Genomic DNA, 3036 nt, shown 5'->3' on the forward strand with positions numbered 1-3036 from the left:
TTAGATAGAAAACTTTGAATTGATTTGACTGTATGATCTGGTTGAAATGTAAAGTGCCTTTAGATGACATATGTTGTGAATTGGCGCTATATAAAGAAACTGAATTGAAAAAAATGTAATTGAAGTGGATGATCACAGCCTGAGTCCAGAGGCAGAGGATTATTCTGGCCAGCTGGCTGCCAACATGGTGCAGGAGGTTAGAGATCCAGAGAGATGTGAAACCAAAGAGCACCAAGCAGAGAGAGGAGGGGCGTTATCTGAAGCCTATTAGAAGCTGACAGAAGGAGGAAAGAAGACTAAATCACAGCAAAGGAAGCAGAGAAGCACAGGGCTCTTCATTGACTCTCCTTCCATGGAAGCCTGCAGTCACTGAGACTTTGGAATTTTGGACGGATCATCTTTATGAAGATCAGAAACACCCTGTGTTTGTTTTTGACAGAGCTTGTTTCCTTTTTCCCCCATTGGGACTGAAGAGCGATTTAAATGTTCACGCTACAATAAGAATTACTGTGTTTTGTGAACTGATACTACATTAGTGAGACATCCTTCATCTACACACTGCAAAGATGTGGTCATGTATAACGAACTTCTTCACTTATGAAACAACTAAGTCAGTGGTTGTAAAAAGCTGGACTATTGGCATCATCAACCGGATTGTTCAACTAATCATTATTTCCTACTTTGTTGGGTAAGTTTGCATGTGGTCATTCTTGACACTCTCAGATATTCAGTTTAATGATTCAAATTTTATCTATATTAGACACACATTATGAACTAAATCTGTTTACCATGTTTTGATGCGTCTCTCTTCAGGTAAAGGCGAAGATCAAACATCTAAGATACGTTAGTTTTTTACCTGGTTTGGGTTTATGAGACTGGCAAAATAATTCATACTTTTCATCCCTATTGAAAGGTAGCCCCACTTAAATTGCTCCCAGATTTTAATTTCTTCCAAACCGTTTGGCTGTGCTTTCAGTAACATTTTCCTCCTATTTTTCCCTACAATGTGAGCTGTTAATAACATGTTTCAAATTTACAAACAATGTTGCTGCTGCAGGTACTTCATTTCCTGTAGCCGCTCCACTGCCTGGCGGCTGCTGCTGCTCTGACTGACTGTCTACCCACATGTCTTTCTAACTCAGCACCACAAGTGACAGTGCAAGTGCATAGCATAGTGTGGAGCCCCCCCCCCCACTCCGCTGAGAGGGGGGCCCGGATTCTGAGAGTAAAAATAAGTAAATGATGACCTTGGGAATATTTAGATCAAATAAAATACACCAAATACAGTATTTACAGCAGACATTTGTAGAAATCTGATATGGACCATAAAGACAGATTACATTAAATCAGCTACACCAAGTTCATACGGCCATGGGCCTAACCGAAGCGGGTTTGCGTGTTACGTGTTCCTCACACTCTATTTATCCCCTCTCCCTTTTTTTTTTTTAAAGTTGAACCTGTTATTAATATGCAATAATTTAGATTTCCGAACTGTCTTTTAACTCACCATTATAGAGTTACTTTTGTGTTTTTATTAAATTCAAGAAAAAAAGCCATCTAAAAGGAGAAAATATATTTTTGAAATTAAAATAATAAAGGGGAGAAAAAAAATCTCAAACTAATTACAAAAACTGATTTGAGATTGAAGTGAACATTTTTTAAGAGACAATATTTTGTTATAGAATAAAGAAAAGATGTTTGAAAATTATTTCCCGGGTGTAAAAGTATTTTTATAACATAAAATATATTGATATATAAATATATTTTCCCTCTAAAATACAATTTTTTGCAATCACAGTGAAAATATTTTCTCTTAAACATTGTTTTCTCTGGGGACTTCTAGTTTGGTATTCGACGAGCGTAGACAGGATGAACTGCTCAGGTAAAATCTAACCTTTTTATTAAATTTACCTCACAGACAGCTGCCAGCAATAGTATTCCAGTTTAAAGTTAACATGACTTAGACTTAGACAGATTGTATTTGTCATTTTGTTTACACAAGTGTAAAATAAAAAGACATTTCTGCAGCCTTGAAAAATAGTAAAAAAAATTATAATAAAATAAAAAAATAAACAAATATATAATACAGTAATATAAACATATGACTGTAAATTTACAGTTCTAATGTGTTGCAGGTGGGCTCTCCTCATCCTCTGCAAAAATGAATGAAATAAAGTGAACTAGCTAATGTTCATGGTTCACTTTTTTTCCAAACATGAACAAGTTCACAAACCTACAAATGAACTAGTTCATTTGTAAGCCACAATCCTCCACAATAGAACCTCATATTTCACCCTTTAAATGTGTGATGATAATATATATATATATATAAAAAATGGAAAATCCTGGATGCAGTCAAGGTTTACTGGATGTAAAGGGAAGCCTTTATTTAGCCAAATGACACAGAACTTTAGAAACATTCTGGAACATTCAGGTTCTGCTGAAAAGATCTGGATCCAAAATGACTTCAGTAGCAGATATTTCCCAACATAGCTACATGTGTGGCCTAAAATCTCAAGTGGATGTGGCTGACGTAAGGGTTTGTTTGTTAAGTCCCGGTGAACAGAGTTTGCACTAAAACGTGAGTTTTTTCTTTCCCAGTCTTCCTTGGTTGATCAAACTCTGCCGAGCGCTCTGCTAAACTGGTATCAGAAATCCCAGCAGATGAGTCTGAATGGAGCAGACTAGAACCAGCAGTAGACATGCTGCTCTGTCAGGCTGTCTGCGCAATAAGTGCTGTAAAACCTGACATTATCAATGAAAAATGTCGTTATCAATTGAACGCCAACGCGAGCGTTCAACTTCTCAGATTGAAAGTCGCTCTCTTCACGTCCATTACTTCAAAACTGATCCGCACACTGTTCACTAAAATTATGAACGTATTCAGTGAACGCCGTTCATTGATCACATTCATGCACAACACTGCCCGTCGCTATAATAACATCTTAGTCAATAGTTGAGACAGTATCTACCCCTCAGTCAGGCTCGGACTGGTAATGTGTGATCCCTAATGTCAGTGTGCGAGGGCCGGCCCTC

At 37.3% G+C, this 3036-nt stretch overlaps 1 protein-coding gene across 1 annotated transcript in view; it reads left to right on the top strand.

The window, feature by feature from the left end:
• Positions 1-277: 277 nt before the first annotated feature.
• p2rx3 (purinergic receptor P2X, ligand gated ion channel, 3) overlaps positions 278-3036 on the top strand; it is a 46896-nt gene continuing 44137 nt past the window's right edge. Inside the window, exon 1 of the mRNA XM_015392296.1 lies at positions 278-688. Within this exon, the coding sequence (XP_015247782.1) occupies positions 567-688 (122 nt within the window). The 5' untranslated portion in view covers positions 278-566. The remainder of the gene's footprint in view (positions 689-3036) is intronic.

The sequence above is a fragment of the Cyprinodon variegatus genome, unplaced genomic scaffold (genome assembly GCF_000732505.1).
Source record: "Cyprinodon variegatus isolate N-32 unplaced genomic scaffold, C_variegatus-1.0 Scaffold585, whole genome shotgun sequence".
Taxonomy (NCBI): Eukaryota; Metazoa; Chordata; class Actinopteri; order Cyprinodontiformes; family Cyprinodontidae; genus Cyprinodon; species Cyprinodon variegatus.